We start from the raw sequence: 27275 nt of genomic DNA, 5'->3' as shown, positions 1-27275 counted from the left end.
TGCACTTCATTGCTTGGGTTTACAAGCGAGAAAGTGGCACACCTTTGGCAGCAGACTGTTACTCATAAAAGCTTTGAAATCACGGAAATGCCACACATAAGCAGTCTGAACTTTTCTGCTATGGGCCCCGGCCTCCTTAATTGGCTCCGCCACTACCGCCAAATTAAACAAAGAAGCGAATGGTAAGAAGTATCAACGTTTGAGTGTAATCCTTTACTTGCTTCTCCTCGTCTCCTGTCATCGGGGAGCTTTCCCATTCCAAGATGGCCGCGGTCCCCGTCAGGGCGGATGTTTGATTGTAGTCCTTCTTTTACGTCACCCGTTTTGTGTAATTTGGCTCTTAAGGCTCGCCGTCCCTTGGTTACATCCGCAAAGAGTCCTTAGCAACCGCCCGGGTTGGTGCTTTGAGACTCTGGGTTCACTCTATCCCGGAGGGCGCCCCGGGCAGGATTTAGGGGCGACATGGGGCTGCTCTGCCGGGGGACCACCGCGGGCCTGTGCGCATCCTAGGCACCCGATGCCGGCCTCAGTAAGTGGGATCTTGTGCTTCTGCAGTGACCTGCACATGTTCTGTAGTGTTTCATTCATTATGTTTAAAGGAAACGTGTGAGTAATTCACCCCTTCTTATTTCCTTAGTTAAACTGGTATGTAACCCCTAATAAACGTGCGGCACCGTATGCAAGTTTTGTATTTTATCGCACTGTCCTTTGCTGACAGGTCTGTTTAAGCCCAAACCGACTGTGATAAAAGGGATGCTTCAATAGTCAAAATACAATGTTCACTTGTCATTATATCCCTGCGTTCTCTATGTGTCACAGTCTTCCTAGCTTTTGTACTGCCATCTGCTGACACGGGGCAATGTGTGATTCTTGTAGCTGAACATTCACTTTTCACTAACATACAGTGCATTGTATGACCAATAGGAGAGCCGTTACAGATATTACAAATTGTAATGGAGCAAAGCTAATCTATAGTTTCACATTTCAACATGTTTATTATAGTCCAGATGTATACAGAGGTTGATGTGACCTTTTTACTTACTACCATTCCTATGTGATCTTAGAGTTTATCTGTTTGTATCTCTTCCTTGAGTAACTTTACAACTTGTACATTTGCAATTTTCCCTCCTTTCGCTCCACTTGTACATTTGCATTTGTTTCTCCTGTTTATATCTCTTATGTAACTCATGTAATCCAAAGTCCTTATGTAACGCAACTGGTTCTTTTGTAAAGCGCTCTGACACCTTCGGGTAATGTTCGAGCTATATAAAATTGCATTAAATAAATTACAAAAATGTGTATAGACCAGGCTACCTTTTTCATTGCAGTTCATGACAATGGATCCCTGATGACAGCATTACAATGACTGACTGCAGCATGGCTTCTCCCCGGAATCAGACACATGCCCCTGCAGCGTCACTGCACCAGTTCCCCTCTCTGCCACCAGCTGCTGTCGCAGGTAAGGGCTGTCTCCCCTCATTGGGAATAGCTTCTAACAAGAGGTAGCACCAGCTGCCAGCAGACGGCATTGAAACAGCGCTCCCTTCACTGCACTTGTTGCCTTTGCAGGCAACCACAATATTACCCAACATTTGATCGCTCATGAATATTTGGATACTGATGTACGCCTGGCAAATAAGGAGCATCTCTTGCTTTTTCTGTGAATAGGTCAATCTCTTTCGTTTCTTGTGTCATTGTTAACATTCCTCTGTTCGTAAAAGGTGGAAACTGAATACATGGCATTAAACAGTGTTCTAAATATTTTAAAATGTATTGAAAAGTATTCTCCTGGGGATTATTTCTCCATTTCTTAATTGTATACCCAGCTTCCACAGAGAATGCGAGGTCACGCTCTATATTTTCCATATTTGATGCAGTTACCTGACCCTGGCTTATGGAATGAAATTTTAAGGGCTAGAGTGGACATTTAATGATTTTTAAAATTTTCCCTCATGGTCGGCTGTCTAATTGCCCCCCACCCCCCAACCCAGCATTACCACCCCATCACTCTTACCTGCACAGGCCGCAGCTGAAAATTTAAGTAATGTTTTGCTCTGCTTCTGGCTAAATTAGCAATCATATGAAATACACATTTTAAATAAGCACTGATATTGGCAGGAGTGTTTTTGCGAAGCGGGTTAGAGGTCATAAGAGATTGGGCAACAGAACGTAAATCTGATGAAGAAATTAGCAAATAAATTTTGCAAAGTAAAAAAAATTGAAAAGGACATGATTGGGTTAGTTTATTAGTAAGAGATTTTTATATTGAGATCAGAATAGGACATATTTTTAGTATATTGCATTTCTCAAAGACTAGATACTAAGTCTGAGGCAGTTTTAGATAAATCATTTACAGGTAGTTCCTGAAAAATATAAGACATCTGGTTCAAGAGTTGAAGTCGGGATTGAGGTAGATATGAGGTTAAATAGAACGGGTTTCTACGGCAGAGCCTGGAAACTAAATACCATTGCCTTAACACCTGTCTCAGGATGTAGTCTGAATCTTTTAATGTAACAGGTTGCCAGAACAAAAAAACATCTCACTCAGCTGCAATACAAAGCTTACAAATGGATTTATTCTGTCAGGATTTGGTCTGCTGATGAAACAATGTATTTAAAATAGCTTTCATGTTATCCTTACCTCTGCTTCTTTCATGTAGTTGTTCTATAATCAGTAAAGCCCCAACACAGACACACAGATACACACATACTACATCACACCTTATTATTCCCATTCTGATGCTTTGCATCAGCCTGCAGTGGCATGTGCAATTTTCCAGCAGCTATTTCTGTCATGATGTGGACCTCCGAGGGCCTTCCAGCAAGGGCCCTAAAGTGTAGTGGTCTGTTTAGGGCACCACACATGAACAAGGATTTGCATTAATTGTAAAAGCATAATAAATATATCACCACATTAATTACCGAAACAAGAATCCCCAGGGTGCGTACAAAAGTTGAGGTGTTTTCTGTAGGGGAAAATGTGATTACTTCTACTAACAACATATTTTAGGTTATTCATTTAAATACAGTATAACTACATCATGTTTATTTTCATGATTACACATACACGTGCCTACACCCAAAGGGAAGGAAGCAATAAACAAACTCAGACAAGATTCACCCATTAACCCCTTCTATCCCGTCCCCATGTCCCTAAAACTCAAACAACTTCTGACACCAGAATCGAAAAAGAACAATTGATAGGAGAACTAGAGAGACATCATGCTGGTTTATTTATGCATTGCTGATATGTGGGGACTGTGGTCGCTCGCTTGTGAGGAAACCATCCACGCAGCTATCTTATGTGTTAGCCTTAGAACCCTCAGATTACGGGGACCTATGTCTTCCAGAAACTCTATACACAGGAGGCCCAAGAAGGGTGCCCAGTTGACTCCGTAATCTTGCGCCCTACCTGAAGTAGTGAATTAAATATTTTACATTTCAGTGGGTCCAATAGCCCGTAGAACCATTCTCTAAACTCGGAGCGCATTCTTTCCCCATAAAGAGGTGGTAACCTGTTTCATTGTGCATAACACCAATGCTATCTGTTTACTCCTGCCCAAATGGAAATGACAGGTTAAGTGGTTTACTATGCTCAGGAACCTTGGGATGGTAGTGCTCTATGGTGTCCAGTGCTTTCTTCCAATATCTCTGTAGCTTTGGACGCTGCAGAACATGCTATCTGTGGGGTCGAGTGTTTTCTCCTAGTATGTCTGTAGCTTTGGAAGTTGCGGAATGTGGTATCTATGGCGTTCAGTGCTTTCTCCCAGTATCTCTGTAGCTTAGGTTGTTGTCGAACGTGGTATCCATGGCGTCCAGTGCTTTCTCTCAATATGTCTGTAGCTTTGGATGTTGCAGAACGTGGTATCTATGGTGTCCAGTTCTTTCTCCCAACATGTCTGTAGCCTCAGGCATTGCAGAACGTGGTATCTATGGCGGCCAGTGCTTTCTCCCAGTATGTCTGTAGATTTGGACGTTGTGAAACTTGGTTTCTATAGCGTCCAGTTCTTTCTCCCAACATGTGTGTAGCTTTGGACATTGCGGAACATGGTATCTATGGCGTCCAGTGCTTTTTCCCAGTATCTCTGTAGCCTAGGTCGTTGCGGAACGTGGTATCTATGGCGTCCAGTGCCTTCTCTCAATATATCTGTAGCTGAAGATGTTGCTGAACGTTGTATCTTTGGCGTCCAGTGCTTTCTCTCAATATGTCTGTAGCTTAAGACATTGCGGAACATGGTATCTGTAGCATCCAGTGGTTTTTCCCAATATGTCTTCAACTTTGAACGTTGCGAAACACAATATCTATGGCATCCACTGCTTTCTACCAACATATCTGTAGCTTTGGACGTTGCGGAATGTGGTATCTTTGGCGTCCAGTGCTTTCTCTCAATATGTCTGTAGCTTAAGACATTGCAGAATATGGTATCTGTGGTGTCCAGTATTTTCCCGTAGTATCTCTGTAGCTTAGGTCATTGCAGAACATGGTATCTGTGGCGTCCACTGCTTTCTCCCAACATGTTTGTAGCTTCAGACATTGCAGAACGTGGTATCTATGGCGTCCAGTGCTTTCTGCCAGTATGTCTGTATATTTGGACGTTGCAGAACTTGGTATCTATGGTGTCCAGTGCCTTTTCTCAGTATCTCTGTAGCTTCAGTCGTTGCTGAACGTGGTATCTATGACATCCAGTACGTTCTCTCAATATGTCTGTAGCTTAAGACGTTGGGGAACATGGTATCTGTAGCATCCAGTGGTTTCGCCGAATATGTCTTCAGCTTTGAACCTTGCGGAACACGGTATCTATGGCATCCAGTGTTTTCTCCTAGTATCTCTGTAGCTTAGGTCGTTGCAGAACGTGGTATCTATGGTATCCAGTGCTTTCTCTCAATATGTCTGTAGCTTTGGATGTTACGGAACGTGGTATCTATGGCGTCCAGTGCTTTCTGCCAGTATGTCTGTAGATTTGGACATTGCGGAACTTGGTATCTATGGTGTCCAGTGCCTTTTCCCAGTATCTCTGTAGCTTCAGTCGTTGCTGAACGTGGTATCTATGGCATCCAGTGCGTTCTCTCAATATATCTGTAGCTGAAGACATTGCTGAATGTGGTATCTTTGGCGTTCAGTGCTTTCTCTCAATATGTCTGTAGCTTAAGACGTTGCGGAACACGGTATCTATGGCATCCAGTGCTTTCTACCAACATGTCTGTAGCTTTGGACGTTGCGAAATGTGGTGTCTATGCGTCCAGTGCTTTCTCCCAGTATGTCTGTAGATTTGGATGTTGCGGAACTTGGTTTCTTTGGCGTCTAGTGCTTTTCCCCCACATTTCTGTAGCTTTGGACATTGCGGAACATGGTATCTATGGCGTCCAGTGCTTTTTCCCAGTATCTCTGTAGCTTAGGTAGGTGCGGAACATGGTATCTATGGCGTCCAGTGCTTTCTCTCAATATGTCTGTAGCTAAGGACATTGTGGAATATGGTATCTTTGGCGTCCAGTGTTTTCTCCTAGTATGTCTGTAGCTTTGGATGTTGCGGATCGCGGTATCTATGGCGTCCAGTGCTTTCTTCCAATATGTCTGTAGCTTTGGATGTTGCGGAACATGGTATCTGTGGCGTCCAGTGCTTTCTCCCAGCATGTCTGTAGCTTCAGACATTGCAGACCGTTGTATCTATGGCGTCCAGTGCTTTCTCCCAGTATGTCTGTAGCTTTGGATGTTGCGGATCGCGGTATCTATGGCGTCCAGTGCTTTCTCTCAATATGTCTGTAGCTTTGGACGTTGCGGAACATGGTATCTAAGGCATCCAGTGCTTTCTCCCAACATGTCTGTAGCTTCAGACATTGCAGACCGTTGTATCTATGGCGTCCAGTGCTTTCTCTCAATATGTCTCTAGCTTTGGACGTTGCGGAACATGGTATCTAAGGCATCCAGTGCTTTCTCACAATATGTCTATAGCTTTGGGCATTGCGGATAGTGGTATCTGTGGCATCCAGTGCTTTCCCCCTGTATGTCTGTAGCTTTAAACGTTGCGGTACATGGTATATCTGGCATCCAGTGCTTTCTCCCAACATGTCTGTAGCGTTGGACACTGCTAAAGCAGGTGAAGCAGTGTTCCCCCCACTCTGCAGCCCCTCCAGCATCTTTCTATTCTATTCTTGTCCCTTTCTTATGGTTATATTGGCTTTTGGGACTAGTAAGGGTAAACATCGTTTACCACACATGCGATACAACGCATGCCATTACAACGCAGTCATTACAACGACCACGTGGTTACATAGCATACCATTACAACTCAAGTCATTACAACAACTTGCTGTAGGGGGCAGAAGGTGTTGGATTTAAAATCCTACACCTTCCCTACTGTTGCACAGACTGAAGTTGGAATTGTAAATTATACTATTCCAACATCCAGTGCCTCCCCACCTCTAGTCATTGTAATGACTTGCGTTGTAATAGTTTGTAATGTCACAATGCATGCGTTGCAACATGGCCTATTCCCAGTAAGTGTTGACTTTAATCACTGCATCTTTCACCACAGCTGACCTACATGTGGTGTGCATTTTAATGTGTATCTCCCCTAACTACACCTCCACGAGTGGATCCCTTTGTCCCCAGAGATCTTTTAGATACTTAAAATCAGTTTTTTATTGTTGCTTTTCTTGACGAGCCAGTGCCTAAATATAGTTAGTGGGAAGTTGGTCCAGGGTTCCAGTGTCTGACTAAAGAGTGCATAGCCTAATGCTGGACTTGTATATAGCGAAAGCGTTTACACTCAGGTAGACCCTAATAATAATGATAATAGGAAGCTTGTAGAGCATGCTGCTGTAGGCAGACTGGCAAACATGGGAGTAGAGGAAAAGACTACGGAAGGCTAAACAGCCAAGTTTTCAGTGCCTTCCTGAAGGTCGGCTCTGACTCTATCACATGAAGATGGAGCGGCATGGAGTTCCTGAGAGCCGCCGTTCACACTGAGAAAGCATGTCCACCCAGCCTAGTCCTAGAGAACTGGGGAATCTTGAGCAAGCTCTGATGATTGGATCTAAGCGCCCTATCAAGTTGATAGTGCTGAAGTCTCTGTTTCAAGTAGCCAGGTGCTCGATTTCTAATGGCTCTAAAGGCAATAGACAGAGCGTTAAACTCAATTCTCCTTCTAACAGGTAGCCAGTGGAGGCTCCACAGGTGAGGGGAAATGTGATGCCAGAAAGGAACATTCCTAATAAGTCTAGCAGCCGCGTTCTGGATGACCTGCAATCTACGGATTGAATAAGTCGGAAGACCAATATAAAGACTGTTAGAGTAGTCGAGCTGAGACATAACCAGCGCATGGACCACCGTCTTACGGCAATTCATAGGTAGGAGATGGAGAAATCTCTGCAGGGCACTCAGCTTCCAAAAGCAGACTGAAGAGACTTGACCAATCTGGGCTTTAAATGACAAGGTCGTATCAAATTTGAAACCCAAGTTCCTGACACACTCTACAGGAATTGGCGGAGGGTTGAGCTCTGACGGCCACAATATCTCGGAAGATAGAGGAGTAGATTGATTGAAACACAATACCTCCATCTTGTCAGAATTTAATTTCAAGCTGCAATTTTTCATCCAACCTGCAATATTAGTCAGGCAGAGCTTAAACTTGACAAAGGCTGCCTCAGACTGTTCTCTGGAGAAGAACACCAGCTGGGTATTGTCAGCGTAGGATACCACTTTAACACCCCATTGCTCAACTACCTTCGCGAGGGGGGCCAGATAGACATTAAATAATGTCAGACTCCGAGCTGACCCCTGGGGAACCCCACACGTGAGGGGTTTGGCTGAGGAGACGTAAGGTCAAAGAAGGACCTGCTGAGAGTTGCAGTCCAAAAATGACTGGAACCAGGCCAGTGTGGTACCCCTAACTCCCAATTGCATAAGTCTCTCCTGCAGAATCCGATGAGACACAGTGTCGAAAGCTGCAGATAAGTCTAACAGCACAAGCATTGTGGAGTTGCCCTGGTCTAATGCTATCCATACAGTATTCGCGAACCTTAAATTCAAAAACGCCGAGGAGACCCTACCCGAGGAGATCCTACCTGGGACGTTGCTGCTGTCTTCGCCTCTACGACTTGCAGCACCCGCTCCGCGGGTGCCGCAGCGCGGCTTGCTGTTTGCCGCTTTGGGATCTTGCTGACTGTGCCTGGGGCAGAGGATACATCGTACCAGGGGTGGTGCGCTGCAGGGACTCCATTTCCCAGGAGTCCCTGCCTGACCTGGGTCATCTGGTCTGCGCCCCCTGGTAGCCCTGGACGGCACATTCTACAAATCTCCCAGCACTTCCTGAAGCAGGCGGGAACCTTAAATTCAAAAACGCAGAGGAGACCCTACCCGAGGAGACCCTACCTGGGACGTTGCTGCTGTCTTCGCCTCTACGAATTGCAGCACCCGCTCCGCGGGTGCCGCAGCGAGACTTGCTGTTTGCCGCTTTGGGATCTTGCTGACTGTGCCTGGGGCAGAGTATACATCGTACCAGGGGTGGTGCGCTGCAGGGACTCCATTTCCCAGGAGTCCCTGCCTGACCTGGGTCATCTGGTCTGCGCCCCCTGGTAGCCCCGCCCCCTGGACGGCACATTCTACAAATCTCCCAGCACTTCCTGAAGCAGGCGGGAACCTTAAATTCAAAAACGCCGAGGAGACCCTACCCGAGGAGACCCTACCTGGGACGTTGCTGCTGTCTTCGCCTCTACGACTTGCAGCACCCGCTCCGCGGGTGCCGCAGCGCGGCTTGCTGTTTGCCGCTTTGGGATCTTGCTGACTGTGCCTGGGGCAGAGTATACATCGTACCAGGGGTGGTGCGCTGCAGGGACTCCATTTCCCAGGAGTCCCTGCCTGACCTGGGTCATTTGGTCTGCGCCCCCTGGTAGCCCCGCCCCCTGGACGGCACATTCTACAAATCTCCCAGCACTTCCTGAAGCAGGCGGGAACCTTAAATTCAAAAACGCCGAGGAGACCCTACCCGAGGAGACCCTACCTGGGACGTTGCTGCTGTCTTCGCCTCTACGACTTACAGCACCCGCTCCGCGGGTGCCGCAGCGCGGCTTGCTGTTTGCCGCTTTGGGATCTTGCTGACTGTGCCTGGGGCAGAGGATACATCGTACCAGGGGTGGTGCGCTGCAGGGACTCCATTTCCCAGGAGTCCCTGCCTGACCTGGGTCATCTGGTCTGCGCCCCCTGGTAGCCCCGCCCCCAGGTCGCCTTAGTAAACAATCATAAAAGGTCCAACTACACGCAGCGCGGGAGTGCGCGGGAGCGCCCGGGGCTAAGCCCGGGCAAAGGGCGGGCCGTCTGTGGCCGTCCGAGGCCGGAAGCGGCCGGGCTGGGCACACCCTCTAACGTCGTACCTGCAATCATTTCCAGGTAACTAATCACTGCGCCTGCCATAGAGAAGTCCCTGCATAGCTTGTTTACTACATACAAAAAGCCCCTCTGGAGTGTAGGGGTACTGCAGGACTGCTGTGCACTCCCCATTATATCATTATACCCACATTGGGTTGGCAGTATGTCAGCGGCCGAACTGAACTCTTCGCTACCTACGACCATTGGAATTAGCATATTGGGTCCCCTAGATCAGTGTTTCCCAAACTGTGGTCCGCGGACCCCCAGGGGTCCGTGACACATTCCCAGGGGGTCCGTAGGCAACAGTTTTAAACGCACAGAAACATTTCTTGTATAATTAGCAGATTTCCAGCAACAATAAAAGTGTCAAGAGAATGCCAGTGATTAATGTACCTGCTGGAGCTGAGGAGAGTTTTGTTCAGTTGCAGCTTTGATTGAACTAATGTAGCACAGAGGGTTAATGTGCCTACTGCAAAGAACGTGTATCATGCATCTTAAAAAGCCGTATTTATTGTGCATAGGTTCGCGGTTACTGCTTTTGTCAGAGATGATTTCGTTACTGTGTACTTCATAAGTGACAATTGTAATGTAACAGAGGGACCTACAAACTGTCATCAAAGAGCTGCTTGCAAACTGCATAGTACCAGTTAGTAACGTATATTTTTTCCCAGGTATTCATTATCCTGATGCTGCTAAAAAGATTTATTTGGGTGGAAATACATTTTTTATGTTAAAGTCAGTGCTAGCCACTGTGTTATGTTCTGAATCCTGAGTTTGTGCTTTTCCAGACCGGGCACTCTTTAAACATTTTATATACACACTGATTTACATGTATGATTCAATGTCTCTTATATGTGTGTGATGTAAAGTGCTCTGACATCCTACAATGGTATCAGAGATGCTATAAAACAAATGAAATACATGTGACAGCGGGGCTATTACTTCAATATAAAATACTAAGCGCCAGATGTACGATCTGTTTTTATATGCGCGAACGGGTTCGCGAACCCGTTTATGCATAAAAAAACCTATTGAGCCATGTACATAGCCTATTTCGCGAGTCGCAATTTGCTTGCGACTCGCTAAATAGGTTTTGCAACTTGCTATTTAGAAGGGGCATTCCCTTCCAAATAGGGAGTCTCAAAACCTTGTACAAATGTTTGCGGTCGCCAACCAGTCGCAATTACCACCTACTTCAAGTAGATGGTAATGAATTCGCAAATGGGAAGGGGTCCACAGGGGATGCATGCAAAATTATTTTTTAAGGGCAGGCAGTGGTCTCAGGGACCTCTGCCTGCCCTTAGAAAATGAAACGAAAACGTTTAATTTTCTTTTTTTTTTTTTAAATGCATGGTAAACGGGGTGCATTTTTTAAAAAAAAAACAGCTTTATTTAAAAGCAGTCCGAGACATGGTGGCCTGCTGAGCCCAGCCGGCCACCATCCCTGGGAGAGCTGGCATTCCCAATGGGCTTGAAAATTGCGAGAGGCTCATTAATATTAACACCTTCGCTGCTAGGTGTTTTCCCCTCCTGTGCTGAAGAATGCAGGATGTCAGTGTTTCATGACGAGCTCAGCTCGTCATCAGCACAGCTCAACCGTGCATCATGACGAGCTGAGCTCGTCATGAGCATGGAAAGGGTTAATAAACCTCGCAATTTGCGACCCCATTGGGAATCCCAGTGTTAAACACACTGTTGTACACTTCATTTAGCGACTAATTTGCCACTCGCAATGTGTCGCCAATTGCTAGGCGCTAAATTAAATGGTTGTACATCTGGCCCCAGAATCCTTAGTACTTTGAGTATTTGTTTTGTGTGCACGTGTGTATTTTTTTTAATTACTGTTTTAATTTTGAAATTTAACTCATACAAATTGCTTGGGGGTCCCCGGCTTCCAGTGGTGACTCAATGGGGGTCCTCAGGAGGCAAAAGTTTGGGAACCACTGCCCTAGATAAATACTTCACACGGGCGAAAAGGGATATAGATAGAGAGATAGAGTTGGCAGAACATCTTGACCCCAGTACAATATGGATTTCGGCTAGGGATGGGCACAGTGGAGCAAGTTTTAAATTTTGTCCTACTACAGGGGAAATACACTAGAGCTAAAGAGGGATGCTTCTGCGCAATCTTCGTCGACCTCTCGTCGGCGTTTGATTGTGTCATACACAACAAATTATGGATAACATTAGAGGAGATGAAAGTGGACCCATCGATTGTTCTCTTTTTGAGACAATTATACTCGAATGCTACTGCCAGAGTAAGGTACGGGTTGGGGGGGGGAATGTACAAGGTCCTTCCACATACAGAAGGGGGTGAGGCAAGGATGTGTGCTGGCCCCATTCCTTTTTTCATTATATACTAACAGCTTGGAGAAGGAATTGGGTGCCAGCAACATTGACTCTCCAAAGGCTAGGAATAGGCAGATCAGCTCCCTTTTGTATGCGGACGACGCTGTGTTGATGGCAAGAACAAAGGTTGGCGCCCAAAAAGTATTAAACAAATACGTAACCTACATGGAGGATAGGGGCCTCAAACTGAATGCTAAAAAGTCCTTTGTGATGAGATCTGGCAAAGGTGGAGCCAGATGTAAGCAACTCAATGTGGCAGGCACCCAATTACAAGCTACAAAAACATTCCCATACCTAGGAGTCACAATCGAGGCAACAGGGACTTGGGGCCCGAGGTGAAAAATAGATCGTTAGCTTTCAAACGCTCGGTGGTCGCTATAAAGCACTTTGCTAGCAAATTGGGCAGAAAACAACCAGAAATAATGCTCAGTATATATGTGGCCAAGTGTAGAAGTATTGCTCTGTACGGAGCAGGGATATGGGGATACCATGACGTTACGGCGCTCCAGATCATCGAAAATAACTTTTTTCGATACCTCCTGTCCCTTCCAAAAAGTATATCAAATTACAACTGTCATATGGAATTAGGAATGGAATACCTGACAGACCTGATTAAAATCCAGCCAATTCTACTTTGGAGGAGAATCTGGGTGACGCCAGAATTGGGCCTAAATCGAGAAGTAATCAAGGACGTCATGGCACTAGCCAATGCAAAAAGAATCAAATGGCTTGAGTATGTGAGGAAAGCCCTGACTTAATTGTTGAAAGGCCAGGATGGTATTACAAACCTGAACTAATTGGGAAAATCCCTAAGAAAGCCTTAAAAAATCTATGTATGGAACATTTTAACATCTTAAGGCTTGGGAACGAAGTCAGTAAAAGATCTGTGCTCAACCATCAGCCGCTGCTGACTACTTATAAAATACAACCATACCTAACCATGGTTACTCTGGGGTTTGAACGCTTTGTCCTGACTAGATTCAGGTTTAACATTTTTCACCACCTGGTTTCATATCCGGAGAAAAATGATTGGAACAGAACTTTGGCCCCATGCCCATGTGACAATGTATCCACCCAGTCCACCTTCCATCTTATACTATTATGCAAACTGTATAAGAAAGAACGTGCTAGATGGTTGAAACAATATTTGAGAGGTGGGGCATGGAGGCAATGTAGGCCGGCTTATCTAAATCTTCAACAACTAGGAAACCCTCTATGTATTAGTTCTATGTCGATGTTTTTAAAAAGTGTTTTGAAATTACGGAATTTATCATGAACTTCTGAATTATCGATTAATCACCCCAACCTGATTTAATACTTTTTTACAATTATTTATTATATGTATTTGTAAAGTGAAATTTTTGTATGAACTGCTTTTATGATTTTTGAAAGGTGAAAATCGAATAAAGTAAATTGAAATTGACAGTATTCGCAACTTCCAACACTGCTGTCTCCGTGCTATATCCGGATCTAAAGTCAGATTGGAACTCCCTTGTCCCACTCCATCAGGGCTGGTGGCCTTGGAGACAGAAGTGGAATTTCAGGCTCTGCCCCCCTCAGGAGGCGGGGGATTTTGCCAAAGGATGTGCCCGGTGATCAATTGATCCCCAAAACACCACTGTTACTCGGCTCGCTCCGTTCCTTAATCCCACCATATAATAAAGCTCTGCTCCCTGATAGTACATTGCAGCGTCAGTGATGTCAAGCATTTCGCCGTAGGTGTCTTTTGCATTGGACCCCTAGCTACAGACACCCTTTTCCCAAACACATGAAAGTGGCAAGCACTCCCTGAATTCTGTGGAGCACGAGGCAGGTAACAGTTACACAAGGGTCTGGAACAAAAGCAATATTTTGGGGAAGGTGGTCATTTTAACAGACACAATCATCTCAACTAAGACAGCCCCCCTGTATGTCATAGCTGCAGGTCCCATTGTATCATCTGTAGCTGGGGGCAGAGTTAGCTTGAACCATTCTTGCCATGGTCGGTGCAAACTACAGTCCTAAATATGAGACTGAAGCTTTGCCCTCTGAAACAGGAATTTCTTCTGCAGTTCTCCCACCTGTTTGGTCAGAAAAGAAAGATAACATTTGTTAAACGTATTTTTGTTAATTTTGGATCCTGACACCGCCATATATTTTTCTAATTCTGTTATAAGATCTGGGATCCGGTCGCTCCAGGGAAACATAGTGTCCTAGTGTCTTTTTTGGACACACAGACATAATTCAGCAGCGCCCACAGATCGTCTGTATTACTTTAGGAGCAGCAACCCGGAGGCAGCAAGAGTTTTTTATTTTTATTTTTAACATCCGGCTGGGCCTAAAACAAAGGCCTGGTATAAAGGGCCATCAACCCTCCTTCTGTTCAAATATCATCCTGCCTGGGAGTCATCTGGAGCCTAACACTTAGATGCCAATGCAATGGAAGACAACAAATGCACACAGCTTGGTACCACACAAGTACTTAGGAGAAACAGCGGAACAAGGTTTTTAACCTCGTTCTGCTTCCTATATGAGATGAGCCTGCACTGCAAGAATGCAAGATTTGTCTGCTTGTGTGAGGAATTGCACAAATAATTATTTAAATCACACCTACAATTTCTTTCCTTTAATTTCTTTTTTATAACTCTACTCATTCCAGTGTAGGGTGTCAGAGATTTACATCACAGACAGAGGCCCACTAAATCATACAAGTGTGTAATTTACTGAAAATGTTACATAAAATAATGAGGGATATAAGGTGTATGAATTATATATCATCCATACTTGTCAACATTATAAGTTCAGAGTGAAAGGTCCGGAGAAACATAAAGTCAGGGTATAAAATATAACGCAGGGATTGTTGTCTATTCTAGCAAAACATTATTACTTACCAAAGGAAAAAATAAAGATCTAAAACTGTGACTTACAGTTTGCAGGCAGCTCATTGATGCTGGTACCTAGATCGCTGTGCTATATCAGAGGGATTGCAACTTAAGATCTGGAAGTAACAAAATGATCTCAGTGTCAAAAGCAGTAGCCCACTGAGATATCTAAATAAACTGATCTGCATGCTACACGATGTGCTGTGCAGCAGCACATTATTCCTCTATACTACTTTAGGAGACACAACTGTGACTGGACAAAACACAGCACCCTCCCAGAATTGTGTTAATACCTAGAGTTATTTTAACAGCGTTACAATCCGCTCAAAATTGCTGGGCGCACAAGGATCTTTGCAGAAGTTGTCTTAAACCTGTAGGATATTTTATAATTCGGTCTTTTTGTGGCAAATTAAGTAAGCTAGAACAGATTTACTTTCAGATATGCCCTTGTTTCCAATTTCTTTGCAGCAGTTTTTTTAAAATGTGGATGTTGACTGTCAGACTCTGCCATTCAAGCTCCTCATGACTCCATCCCCTTTCCTCTGCCACACCTTGAACCCCCTAGGTTATGGGTTCCTGGAATAAATGTATTCCAATTTGTTAGACCCGTCTGCTTCTGAGAGTTCCCTCACCACTATGATTTCTTTTGTTCCCCTGTTCCTCCCAAAATTTGTCACTTTTCATTGTCTACCAGGACCTTTTGTGTGCTGTTTCATGGGGCTAGATGTTCCTTGACGCCCAGTTGTTCACAAGGTTTTTGGCACCTATTTACAAGGCACCTGGCGAAACCTGTGACATTATAGACTGGGATTGGCAACCTGTATGAATGACCTCAAAATGGTGGCCGTCCCTTTCCCTCATGTGAGTGACTCCCCTTGGAGCCTCCATGAACCTTGACCTTTCAAGGTTTTGGCGCCCTTTTACTTGGCGCGCATTCCTGACAGGAATTACTTTATTTTCCTCAGGTACACAAAATGGCTGCTCTAGAACCCCAGTATGGTGGCTGTTAGGGTCCCAAATACCTCTCAGAAGTGCCATGTCATTGGCCTAGCCCAAAGAAGGTTCTAGAACCTACTGGCACGAGCCAGCACCTCAGGGCACTGGCTATATAAGGTCCAGTCCCTGGTGGCCATTTTGGAGATGACCAGAAGACTAGATAGGATAATGATGTTCCAGATCTAGGTGAAGAAGGAGATTCCAGACTTGACACCAGATTGACACCTGCCCTGTTGACCCCTGAGGCGGCTGGTAGCGCGGGCAGTAGAGCAAGCAAGGGTCACTGACGTGGATCCTGACTGGCGTTCCAGTCAGCTGTGTGTGCGGTGACCTCGCGCCTACAGCGCCTGCCCAGCGAGTGCCTCGTTGTCCCCAAGAGACTGTGGCCGTGTTTGTGTGCCTCCCCGCCCCCCCGGTGGTGAATTACGACAGACTCGGGTCGCGAGGCGAGAGCAAGTTTGCCGCGAGCGTCTTCTGTGCCCCTTTTGTGACAGGCGCCTCCAGCGAGGAGCTCGGACGTCTCCGAGCTCCACCGGCGTAGAGTGCTTCCTGCGCAGACTGAGGTGAGGTGGTGCGCCGGGGCGGGGAAAGACCGGCCTTCGTTGGGCGGGACTACTGTCTCTGCCCCTCCCAAGTGAATCGGCAGCTGTAGCTGTGGGCGGGAACCATCCCTGTTTGAGGAAGTCGGAGGGAGGTCCGTGGAGCCCCTGAGAACCTGTCGCTGGCGAGAGAAGTGCTGAACCCGACTGAATCGCTTTTCGATTGCAGCCGATGTGAGGTGGGCCCGTTTCTTCAGGTGGGAAGCGGTGATATAAAGGAACTGTGAACCGGCATTTATTTGACTGAGCGCGAAGATTGTTTGACCTCTTCGGCAGCCCCGTTCGTCAGTCTAAAGACTTTGAACTGGTGCCGCCTGAGTGCTAGCGGTGACAAAGCCCGTAGGCGCGCTTAGACCCCACCGGCAAACAGAGATCTCAACCCGTTGGCAGCCGAGTGTAAATGAAGTGTTCACTGTGTTTCCTTGCCTTTTTAGATAAATGCGCATATCCCCCCGAGTGATTCTTAAAGAGTCCCAACACTCCTTTTGTGCCCAGAGAAGCCTGTATTCATTCTCAGTGAAGTCATCATAAACTGTAAGAGTAATCTTTTCATCCTGAAACGTATTGCAAGTTAATGTTCCTGAAGTATTTAATTGGTGGCAGCGATACCAGAATGAACATGTGTTTGTTTATTTAAATGAACCAGTATTTATTCTGCTAAACAACAAGTGATATTTATTCTATTTATTGATGATATTTATTCCTGATATTTATTCTATTTATTGATGATATTTATTCCTGAGCCTATTTATTGTATTTAAACTGGAATCGAAACCCAGCAAATTGTGGCCAAAAGAAATGTGTATGTGCTTTCCTAATTGATCCCCATTCACAACAGAGAATGTTTACATAAAGGAATCGTATTTTTCTACAACAGTGGTGTGGTGTCCTTCTTTTTGGTGGTTGTACAAGGAGATATTATTGGGTCAAAGCCGGCTTAGCACGATAGCCTTCACTTGCCTTGACACTTGAGCCAAGCTACCCCCTTTGTGCTGGGCTTGCCCATCGCAGGTCCAACACAATTCAAGCACTATCTGTGAGGGAAGTGCATTCAGTAACTGACAAGGTAGAATATCACAAAACATTTAGCGTTTGACACAGGCACTGGCATTTGTAAGCTTCTGAAATGTTGTCATAAGATAACAGATCCAGGATTCTAGGCTTTGTTGACCTCATGTCCGCTTAAAAGCAATTCTCAAATAAGAGAAAACCAGTTAAAAGAGAAGCCAACTAAACTACCCATGCTCACTTCCTCCTCTCCCCATGAGTGCCTACCCCCTCCATCAGTCTATAGTGCTTCCTCTCCGGCAGAACCCAGAGCGTCCGCCTCCCACCCTTCTGATCCAAAGCCACCAACATCATCTGCGGCGTGCCCCAAGGCTCATCCCTCAGCCCGACGCTGTTCAACACGGACATGCCCCCCCCTCGCACAAGTGGCCCGCCAGCACGACCTCAACATCATCTCATACGCTGATGACACCCAGCTCATCCTCTCCCTCACCAAGGACCCGCACACTGCCAAAACCAACCTCCACGAGGGAATGATGGCCGTCACCGACTGGATGAGGAGCAGCCGTCTGAAGCTGAACTCGGACAAGACGGAGGCACTCATCCTCGGACCCACCCCCTCAACCTGGGACGACTCCTGGTGGCCGACCACACAATCCCGCCACAAATGATCACCGGAAGCAGACCCCCTCCATTGTATCAAGAAGCACTTCCATTAATTTCTCTTTAAGCACAGTAGAATAGATTTGGTAAAACTCCACTGGAAATCTGTCCACGCCTGGAGCCTTAGACCTATTAAGAGCCTTTTTAGTGGTACCCAGTTCCTCCAGAGAGAATTCCTCCTCCAAGTCCTGTATATAGCCCGGCCTCAACCGAGGCAGCCCAACCCGTTATCTTTTGCCCCATCTGGGCCAACCCGGTCAGCCCGATTATACTACCTTGAAGTGATCTACGAAGGCAAACAAGATGTCCCGCTGATCAGTCACCAGTAGCGTTCTGGATTTAGGGGAGGAACCTCTATTTTGTGCCTAATCATCCAGGCCATAGCCTGAAGGATTTGTCGCCCTCCCATGTGTAAAAGCTGATAGTATGTTTTAAGGGTAGTCCTGTCTAGGGTGTCCTAACGCCTATGCATCTCCCTATGTACCCTCAGCAATGTCGAGCGCGTATCTGCAGAACATGCCTCGTTTTTTGCCGGTCGAACGGGTTTGTGACCTAATGCTAGGCTTACATTGGTGAAACTTAAACTACTCTTCGATATATCTCAGGGCTATTTAACTATGGGTTTGTGACCTAATATTAGGCTAACATAGATGAAACGCAAACTTCTTAGAAAGAGATATCTCAGTGCTATTTAACTATGGGTTTGAGACCTAATATTAGGCTGACATACATGAAAAGTAAACTGCTCTTAGAAAGAGATATCTCAGTGCTATTTAACTATGGGTTTATCCCCTCATGTTAGGCCGACATACATGAAACGTAAACTGCTCTTAAAAAGAGATATCTCAGTGCTATTTAAATGATGGGTTTGTATCCTAATCTCATGCCTACATACATGAAACGCAAACTGCTCTTAGAAAGAGATATCTCAGAGCTACTTAACTATATGTTTGCATCCTAATGTGAGGCGTACATATGTGAAACCTAAGCTGCTCTTAGAAAGAGATATCTCAGGGCTACTTAACTATAGGTTTGCATCCTAATGTTAGGCTTACATACGTGAAACCTAAGCTGCTCTTAGAAAGGGATATCTCAGTGTTATTTTCAAGACAGAAGAGGTGCACTTGTTTTTGGCTACTGGTCAGCTCTATCTATGATAATCACAATGGTAGTACGTTTCTAATGGAAGTTGGATGGGTGCCAGCAATAGTTGTGGAGCTTGAATAACAGATTGCAATTGTATAATCCCATAAATATGCTACAAATTCTTCGAATTGACTTGATGAGGCAATGAACGGCTTACAACTCTTAGCTATTTTGGGTCAAGATTCATTGCTATTTTGATAGGTAGGTGTTAGTATATTTATCTATGAAACTCTAATAGTGTCTGGAATTTCTTAGCAAATTCATTTATATGTATTTTGTTAACATGCTTTCTGATGGGTTTGATGTTGTAAATTCTTTATTGATGTGCAGTCTTTCTAAATACAAACATATTTTTCCTTTGTTAACTAATCTTTGCAGGTAGTAGAGAGAGCAAAAGTACTCAGCTGCGTGCTGGAAGCTGGGCTCACAGCGTGCGACAACGGATCAACCGCCAGCTTAAGGAGGATGGTATACCCATGAGACAGGATGTGGACCTTCTCACAGCTGAGCTCATCAACGTGTTTGTAACAACACTGCAGAGGAACAGTCGAGGTTCTTGGCTGTACCTTCAGGAGGTCTTCCACCTCCTCAGACCCTACCGAGACCACCTCCGAAGCCGGGAGGAGCTCCTGCCCTACCTAGAGAATGTCTACTACCAATACCAGAGCAACCAGGCTCTACTGTCTGACCTGGACATACTGGGTGCCATGGATAAAGCCTTCCCAAAGGACTCCTCTGTGCTGTACCACAGACCCCACCATCCAAGGCCTCGGAGAAAAGGGCCACCTCAACTCCAACCCTTGACTGAGGAGTTTCATGCTGCCCCAAACCCAGCCTTCTCTGGGCAGCCGTACCCCTTTGTTCTGGAACGTGATCATTGTAAGCCCGAAGACTTCTTCCGTCCTGCACCCGTGTCCCTGCAGGACCTGTCGAGAGGCGTGAGTGTGGTGGGGGCGGAGCTCGCTCAGGGGGAAGCTCTCTGGAGGTCAAGTATGGGGAACACATCTCTCGCTTTCAGGACTGATCTTCCTGTGGAGTTCCAGCCCATGGAAGAGACTGAAGTTGAAAGGTAATTATCATTTTAGCATCTTGTCTGGTATCTGCCTAAACCCCTGCTAATATTTCCGTACATCTGTTGATTTGTGTCTCTGAAGTTCATCTTCTAGGCCATAGTACCAGTGCGATAGCAATGCTTGTAATTGTATATGGTGTTTAATGCCCAGTTTTATGAATACAAAACAATATCACACTTGAGTTATTCTTCTCTGTTATTATTAATTTTGAAGTTTTCTTATCTGAATATGTGCTCCTACTGTACATTTCACATCTGATCTTTGAATGTATTCTTCAGATCAACAAACCTGCCTGTTCTTTTTACTTAAAACAATGCATTGCACATAGAGACACCAGCTTTGTGTGTTTTATAATGAGAAAGACCAACGCAGAGAAATTGTTGGTAAATATCTACCTCTTCACAATTATTAAACAAAGTATTAAGGGCGTTTATTAAATAAGCCTATTTTTGTAGATATGCAGGTTGGTGCAGATCAGGTCCCTAGATTAGAGCTGACGAAGGAGAAGACTCTCTCAGCAGCAGAGTCTTACTTACTGTGTGATTTAATCCATATTGTTGCCTCTGGGGGGTAGTCTGCTTGTAGTGAGTGCGAAGGTTCTTTCTTTGCTGAATAGACCAAGCTGATCCTAGGATGGGTTTTGTGAAGCATGTTTTGGACATTATACTTTAGTCCTGCTTCAAACTTGGGACCAGTAGTTTTAGAATAGAGGAACCGGAGTACCAGTGGCTGCCCCAGGTAGTTCAGAGCACAATATTGTGGTTCAGTTCAGGAGGATGGTCTCAAAGTCATGTCTGATCCATATAATACATGCGATATGGTAAAAGAGCCAACGGCTGCTTGAAACACTGCACCGGCAATCATTGCAGGGTCATGAGATGGCAAGTATGTTTGTGTAATGAAGTGGGTTGGATGCAGCAATGAATGTCTGGACTCAGATATGCACAAAACAAGCTGCCTGTTTATGTAGAAGAACATCAAGGCACATATGTGATCTTATTTGAAGTTATTGCGTTAGCATTTGTGCAGTGCACTTATATCATTTGCAACCATAGTAGCGCTTTCACAGTCTGGGGACTCCTGAACGGGTGTGGGATTTCTATTTGGAATAAAGCATGGGTGATGTCATTGTGACTGGTCATTACAAATGTCTGTCCTTGGTAATGACTGACTACTCAGGCCCTACGGTTAGAATAACTTTGAATGGCGAGACTTCAGCAGTAGTGCCCCGGAAAGTTTGTGACGCAGGTGTGACCTCTGTCTTCGCTCCTATTTGCTTTATGTATTGAACGTCTTGTTTGTCACAAATGAAGTTCCCTGGAGATTTATGGTATAGCCTTTGGAGCAAACAAACATAGTCCTTTTCACTAAAAGCGTGATGTTTACATTGAGTGAACCATATAAATCTCTCCTTGCTTCAGCTCACTAGCTACAGTCGTTCCAAAACAAAGCTAGATGCAAAACACACTTGGAAATATTCAAGATCCTTAATTAATCAATCGCCCATTTCATTGATCTATGACCCATATTAAATATCTGAGAGCCAGAGTTGTACCCTCTATGGTGGACCTGGTCAAAGCTAAATAATCAACCTTTTCCTTCATGCTCCCGTCCAGCCTCAGCTGATATTTATTGGGACATGACGAAGAGGTCCTCTCTCTTTGTTACGTGGATGGGAGAAATTCAAACAATAAACATGAATATCCTACTACAAGTCTTGTACCTATTCGAGACTTTGCTTGTGAGGGCTGAGCCTCAAATATTTGCGATTCTCAACCAGCTTGATTTTCATTCAAAATGGAAGGCCTCCATACCCAGAGCCAAGTTGAATTGGCCATGCCAGTCTTTAAAGCGTATTATCAGGCATCTCAATTGAGAATGATAATTGAATGGTCTAAATCAAAGACAAATAAAATATGCCCATGCCTCGAGAGAGCTGTAAAGGGTAAATCTCTGTGGGGTTTGATCTGACTGGGGAGAAGATGGAGAGCCTCTAATAATTATCTTAACACCCCAGTGCAAACAACTCGATTTGCCTGGGACTCCACAGCCTTGACACAAGGTCTCACTACTTGCCTATCCCCACAAATGGAGGAATGGAATATGCAGACCCACTTCCGAAATGTTCCAGTGAGGTGGATTAAGTCTGTTACTTGTGCAAGCTTGATTTTGACGTCTGTGACATTTAACACCTACAGTACTCTCAGTTGAGCTACTGGGCAGGTCAGTGGGATGGTCCCTCATCAGATGTCCAGTCCTCCTTGACCTGGAGAGGGATCCAGGGTGCAGATCACAAACACCACTTGAAAGAGATGGCCTATGCTCCGGTACAAGTCTATTCCCCATCCACAGATGATGGGGTTTAGTTGACTGCAAAGATTGTCCTGTTGGCATGTAAGACTTGGCTTAACTCCCCAAGGCTCTGGTCTGAAAGAGCCCTTGATCCTTAGCAGGCCACAATCACAGAGAACTATGGACAGGTGAAGGACAACCAGCCACCGGTGGACACTTTAGGTGACAAAAACTAACCAGAACATTCATTGCATGACAGGAAGCTCCTTGATCTGGACACTATCACTGGCTGGAGAGACCTGCCCTGGGTGAAGAGCCAAGTGCTGAGAAGATGTAACGGGATGGAGAGCAGGGGTGGGAGTCTGGGCTCGCTTGCTCTGCACTCTGAGGCTGGCGCGGTCTTCCCCTCTCGGTGTGCCCCAGCAGAGAATGCCGCTGGGACCGTTGGCTGGTTGCTGGTAGTGCGCGTATGCCTTTGACTGACATCCTTTGAACTGAGCAACCAGTGTGTGTGGGGGCCCGCAGGTCAAGGCTCGCTTACCTGAAGATGGGACCTGTGGCTGGCAGGGTGGCATGAAGTGGGGGTACTTTCGTGAGCAGAGGAAAAGTCCCTCGGGAACCGACCTGGAGATGGTTACAACCCGGACCTGACTCCAAGATGGCGCTGGGCTGGGACGTGTAATGTGGTGCATGGCAGAGAGGCCAAGCAAACAGCAGCGTTCAATCCCCATTCAGAGGGTATTATTTGCACACCGGGGGTCACCTGAAACTATGGTCCTGGGACAATGCTGAATTTGGGACAATCTGCTCCTTAGGATCAATATCTGCATTGTCACAATGGGGGCCTGTAGGGGACTAATTTCTGATAATCAAGTTTCTATTCACAACCCCTATTCAGTTTCACTCCTGCCAAGAGGACTGTAGACAAGAAGGATGGGTTGTCCCTCAACTTGACAGCCTCTTGAACTGTCCTTTGCCCCTCTGATCTTACTCATCTTGATCTGGGGCGAATTGAAAGCCGAAGTGGTCGGCGTTTCCCAGTAACACCGGAACCGGTGCGCTGATGGATCTATGAAGATGCCCCCTGGGCGGATTCCTGAATCTCTTTGTACTTACAGCGGTACCCGAGCAACCATGGCCGATGCCTGGTGGAGCTGTCCCAGGCAGCTATAGAGGAGTTTGGCTTGGGTTCACCCCCTGCGGTTGGCATCTACCCAGGCAGACATCTGACACGGTTTTCCTTGTCTCCCTGGTGTGTTTTCCCCCTTCGCCCTCCTTTTCCCACTGTCTTGACTATACTATCCGTCAATTTCCCTTATTATTGTATAATCTCATGTTTTTATACTGGGCTCCTGTAACTGATGTAATTATGTAACTTTTAAACCGCTGATGCTCATGTAAAGCACTCTGATACCCCCGGGTCTAGCCAGGGTTATATCAAACCTCTCAAATAAATTGAACAAAAAGCCTGCCTTTCCTGGTACTGGTTGTTGCCAGTAGCAGCCACCATGGGGAGAGATAGCTACAGAGAATCCACATACCAAGCGGCTTTCTCTCTCTTTGTGCACATTGAAGAATCCATCAAGAGAAGAACCTATTTTCTGTGCTGATTCTCTTTCAATCAAGAGCAGGAGTGACTCACTAATTAAGGTCTCCACTTTTCCTCATCAGTTGAAGGGACTGAAAGTTTGCGAAAGCATACCTGTAGACCCTGGGAATGAGAGCAAACAAATATTACAACTGCTTAGGACAGATAAATATGCAGTCAGTGCTTGGCCAATCAGACATGCCCAGTTTGTTAGTTTATAAAACTGATGGACAATGCCTTATTTGAGATGTAAGGTCTGTAAAAAATGAACCCCACCTCTGCATAGGAGCGCAGCAGTCAATGTTTATTAATCAGTGAAAGGCCAGGCATTATAAGTACTGTGTAATTGACAGTGAAGGGTCCAATTAAATTCGCCAACCGTGGCTTATTTGTGCTCCCCAACCAAGTATAATGCTGCATTTGTTATAATAGTAATTATTTCAGACATTTATTTTGTTTATCCTTCACAAACATCATCTTTATGCAAGGCCTCAAAGGCTCCCTCTGGTTTATGTCATTTAGATTTTCGGGCAGTTGAGTTATGTGCCACCTCTTTGACCTTATATACAATATTTCTGGCAGAAACATCCAGCTGCTCATGTAAATAAATAACGTAAATAAATATTGTGAGTGTCTGTTGGACAATGGTGCCCATTCTCGTATATTGCTGACTGTAAAATAATGGTGAGAATTCTTGGTATATTGTGGCCATGAATGGCCTGTATTGAACATCAATAGCATGATGATTCCCACTCTTGGTGTAACACAGTCCCTGGCATAATAGTGATAGTTCAAGGCATGTGATGGGCGTCCATGGTATGCTATGCCGATATATGGGGCAAGCAAGGCAGAAGGTATGTATCCATTTGGATCTGCAGTCCACGTGTGTACTTAATGAAAATGACATTGATGTGCGTACACCGATATGTATGTACTAACGTAAAACACTGGTCTTTCAGGGCAAAAATGTGTTTTTTTTTCATGAAAATAATATGTTTTTGTTTGGGAAATAGGAAAATTTTAGCATTTTCTGAAATATGGATATATGTGGACATTAGGGGATAAATCATTACATTTCCAAATGTATATTTTAAGATGATGTTTAATTGATAATCCCTTCTGCTTCCTGAAAATCTAATCTGTAGGATTAGCACAACTGATTTACTGTCTGAACCTATAAGATCTACATAACTTGAGTGAGAACATTGCTGTGTGCTCCCGTAAATTTGGTCTATTTCGTTTGCATTGCCTGATATGGGAGATAGGTGTAAGTTCCCTTCCTACCTTTCCAATTAGATTCTCAGTCATAAGGTATGCTTGAGACTCTACTTCGATGGGGCTGGTTGGAAAATAAAATGTATTGAATTGTAGATAGATGCTGTGGTGAATGATAGGCTATGTGAAATCGATTACTTTGAACTGTCTCTATAATCTATGACCTTTTAGACATTTTTTAGTGAAACTATATTGAAATATGCTGACATTTGTAAGAATGCATTTTCCTTAATCAAGAAGCAGCCCTCCAAGATGTAGAATATAATGTTTTAGATCGATTTTTTGATTTGGTGTGGCGCCCATTCATTTTGCCTACCTTGCCGAGTTGCTCTGCCGTTACCGCTGCCATTTGAGGATCTTGATCACGGGGGATTCTTCCTAATGCTGCCTCATTGCCTCTTCTCCTCCGCAAACGCGGACCGCGCACCGCCCGGACTGCAACATCCAGAGGGCAGCACGGTCTCGCGAGAGGAGGAGCCCCACCTGCCACCGGGAGCATGAGGATCGACGGGGGCTCCAGCGGCGCGGGACGCCCATTCATTTTGGCCACCTTGCCGAGTTACTCTGCCGTTGCTGCTGCCATTTGCGGATCTTGACCCCAGGGGATTCTTCCTACTACTGCCTCATTGCCTCATTTCCTACGCGGACCGCGCACCGCCCGGACTGCAACATCCAGAGGGTAGCGCGGTCTCGCGAGAGGAGAGGAGCAGCCCCACCTGCCACCGGGAGCATAAGGATCGGGCCAAGGGCGGGCCCGTCCTTGCCCGTCTGTGCCCGGAAGAGGCTGGGCTGGGCCCACTCTCTAAGCCCTCGAGTGGGAATACCTGTAAGGAAAATTGACAGCAAGGAACAATCTTTTCTCTTGCAAAGGTGATCGGACACATGGTAACTGTGCCTCCTTACTGAATTCCACTGGGCAAATGCTGAGCGTGTAGTCCACCTCAGCATTTACATTGTTATTTCTACTGTTTGTTTGAACGTACTGTGGGTTTGTTTATTGGGATACCATTGAAGGGTGCAAGAAGAATAAGTCTGACCTGAAAATACACTAGGTCCCTGCCCATTGTTTGTGCTTACTAAGTAGTCTTCAGTTCAGTCATGTGTAAAAGGAAGATGCCAAGCCCCAAGACAGGAGGAGCAACACGAGCACCTAGCGATATACAACAAACCCTACTAAGGTATCTTACAGGGGTTATGGGTGCATTAGATAAACAGATATCATCTGTGGTAGAATCATTGGAGGCAGGCACCCTGGCCTCAGTCCCAGAACTTGAAGAATCCAAGGGTTTGGACCTTTTGGGTCGTAGTCTGAAGTCAAACTCAGCTCTAAACGGTTGTATTCAGCATCTTCCTGAGGAGATTGTATCGAGTGACTCTGAGTCCTCGTTACAACCTCCTCAAAAGAAGCAAAAGAATCCGTTCCCAGGGGAGAAAAAAATTGGAGAACAGCACTTGGGTGAGGGTAGTAAAAAACAACCAAAATCTACCTCGCTCATAGCTACAAGACAGGGCCAGCAAGGGAAAAAGAGAGTGGGAACTAGAAAAGGTTCCCACAAGGGGAAGGAAGAGGCCAACAAAAAAAGCGACATTCACTCCGCCGAACTGAGGAATCTAAGACGCTGGTAGAAAGATTGGATATCTGTCCGAGAGTCAGATTAGATCAACTGGGAGATAGATTGACCCTCATTGAAAAATCCATCCCCAGAAATACTGTTCAAGTTAACGATAGGGACCAGATATCCGCTGACCTGGGCCTCACGAATACAGATAACAATATACCAACCAGGCAATCATGTATAGAAGACACAAATCTTAGGAAAGCAGGTACGGTGAAGCTGTCCAACCCTTTAACTAGTTTAAACATTATGGGTAATGACCGTTACCCACAGACACGTATGTGTAACTCCTTAACCACCATAGAGTTAGAGAACGGGCACAGGGCTACCAGGATAACAGGAAATACCAATAGATTTAATCCTCCCGCCCTCCAACCGCAGCGCCACCAAATTTTACGGTCTATTTCCTCAGGACTCCATTCAGATAAACATACAACAGACCAAC

The 27275-nt window shown here is 45.5% G+C and overlaps 1 protein-coding gene across 1 annotated transcript in view; it reads left to right on the top strand.

Moving 5' to 3' along the window:
* Positions 1-404: 404 nt before the first annotated feature.
* DNHD1 (dynein heavy chain domain 1) overlaps positions 405-27275 on the top strand; it is a 682720-nt gene continuing 655849 nt past the window's right edge. The window contains exons 1-3 of the mRNA XM_086933691.1: positions 405-529; positions 1329-1459; positions 19365-20055. Coding sequence (XP_086789817.1) covers positions 1363-1459; positions 19365-20055 — 788 coding nt within the window. The 5' untranslated portion in view covers positions 405-529; positions 1329-1362. The remainder of the gene's footprint in view (positions 530-1328; positions 1460-19364; positions 20056-27275) is intronic.

This window comes from Lissotriton vulgaris, chromosome 8 (assembly GCF_964263255.1).
Source record: "Lissotriton vulgaris chromosome 8, aLisVul1.2, whole genome shotgun sequence".
NCBI classification, from domain to species: Eukaryota; Metazoa; Chordata; class Amphibia; order Caudata; family Salamandridae; genus Lissotriton; species Lissotriton vulgaris.
The sequence above is the reverse complement of the archived record's forward strand: the minus strand, read 5'-3'. Positions and strand labels throughout refer to the sequence as shown.